We start from the raw sequence: 1,491 nt of genomic DNA, 5'->3' as shown, positions 1-1,491 counted from the left end.
AGGAGAATCTTCAGGTATAGGCGGTTGTGGTTAAGGAGACTCCTCTTGTTTTGGTAGCTCAGGCTTGTTTTCTGGTTCTTCCGGTTTAGGAGATTCATGCTTTGGTGGCTGAGGTATAGGTGATGGTTGTTCTGGTGTTTTTGGTGTCTGGGGTTTTGATGGTTTTTGTGGTTCCGGTTTAGGTGATTCACTAGGCTTAGGCACAACCGGCTCTGGTTTTGATGGCTTTGGCTCGGACGTCCTTGGTGGATTTGGTGATGGGCTAGAGCCACCGTTGCTACCGCCAGAACACTTGTCCTTGCTACAATCCACGGGACGACTAACCACGGGCAAACATTGCTTAGCAGGCTTTTGACTCGGTCTATTCTGCAAGCAATTGTTGGTATCATCAAATTGTTTCCCATTGTTTCTCCCTGGAATACAGCTCTCAGCTTCTCCATTGAAAAAATTGTAAGAAAACTTGAAGCTCTCCAAATTAGGCAATTTGCAAAATTTGTCGACAACAAATCCGGTGAGCTTATTATGCGATAAATCCAACTGCTCAACGCTAGCTAAACCGGACAATGTTGTCGGTAAACTACCAACAAAACCGTTCTTGCTCGCATCAAACACCGTCACATTGTTAAGCAAACCAATCTCGTTTGGGAAACAACCGGTTAAATTGTTTCCAGTGAAGACAATCTCATTGAGGTTCTTCATATTACCAATCGATTTTGGGATACAACCAATGAATTTATTGTTTGCGAATGTCACAACCGATGCTTTCGATTTCCCAATTGTACCCGGGATAACCGATTCAAACCGATTGTTATTCAAAAAGATTGCATCAAGATCTTTATCAAAGATCTCTGATGGCAAACTTCCTTCGAATTCATTGTATCTTAGATCAAGAAACTTCAAAGAAGGCCACGAGAGTGAAACTTCAGGGAACTGACCAACGAATCGATTGTTGCTAACATCGAATTCATACATCAAAGCGAGTTTCGATAAACTTTTGGGAATAATCCCACAAAACCGATTAGAATTGATGTGAAACAAAGCTAGGTCCGTTATAAGGCCAAGCTCTGGTGGTAAATGTCCGGCTATATCCGCGTGATTAAGATCAACTCCAGCTACGACCGTGAGGCTATCATCATCTAGAGCAGGTGCACAATAAACTCCATTGTAAGAACACACATCAGAACCAACCCAATTGGCTGTAGTCTTAAACGGGTCCGAGTAAATGGCTTTTTTCCACGCTTGAAGAGCAATGTAAGCTCTTTTGAGACGATCATTTTCAAATTTGAGGTTAGGGATCGACTTTATTGACGCTAAAACATTTTTGTTCTAGGTCATTCGTGAGATCCGCATTTTCGGGGAAAGAAGGTTCATCGTCGAAGGTGGCAACGACGGTATATGGAGATAAGAAGGAGGATGAAAGAAGCAGCCAAAGGGCCTCTCCATTTTTGTTTTTAATCATTTTAATGAAAAAACCTTGGGAAAGACCCAAGG

At 42.4% G+C, this 1,491-nt stretch overlaps 1 protein-coding gene across 1 annotated transcript; it reads right to left on the bottom strand.

The window, feature by feature from the left end:
- Positions 1 to 20: 20 nt before the first annotated feature.
- Positions 21 to 1,459, bottom strand: LOC9313398 (pollen-specific leucine-rich repeat extensin-like protein 2). The gene is given in 2 exon segments (XM_021026156.1): positions 21 to 1,293; positions 1,295 to 1,459. Coding segments are annotated over 2 exon segments (1,428 nt in total). The 3' UTR covers positions 21 to 30.
- Positions 1,460 to 1,491: the final 32 nt, after the last annotated feature.

The sequence above is a fragment of the Arabidopsis lyrata genome (genome assembly GCF_000004255.2).
Source record: "Arabidopsis lyrata subsp. lyrata unplaced genomic scaffold ARALYscaffold_5, whole genome shotgun sequence".
NCBI classification, from domain to species: Eukaryota; Viridiplantae; Streptophyta; class Magnoliopsida; order Brassicales; family Brassicaceae; genus Arabidopsis; species Arabidopsis lyrata.
The sequence above is the reverse complement of the archived record's forward strand: the minus strand, read 5'-3'. Positions and strand labels throughout refer to the sequence as shown.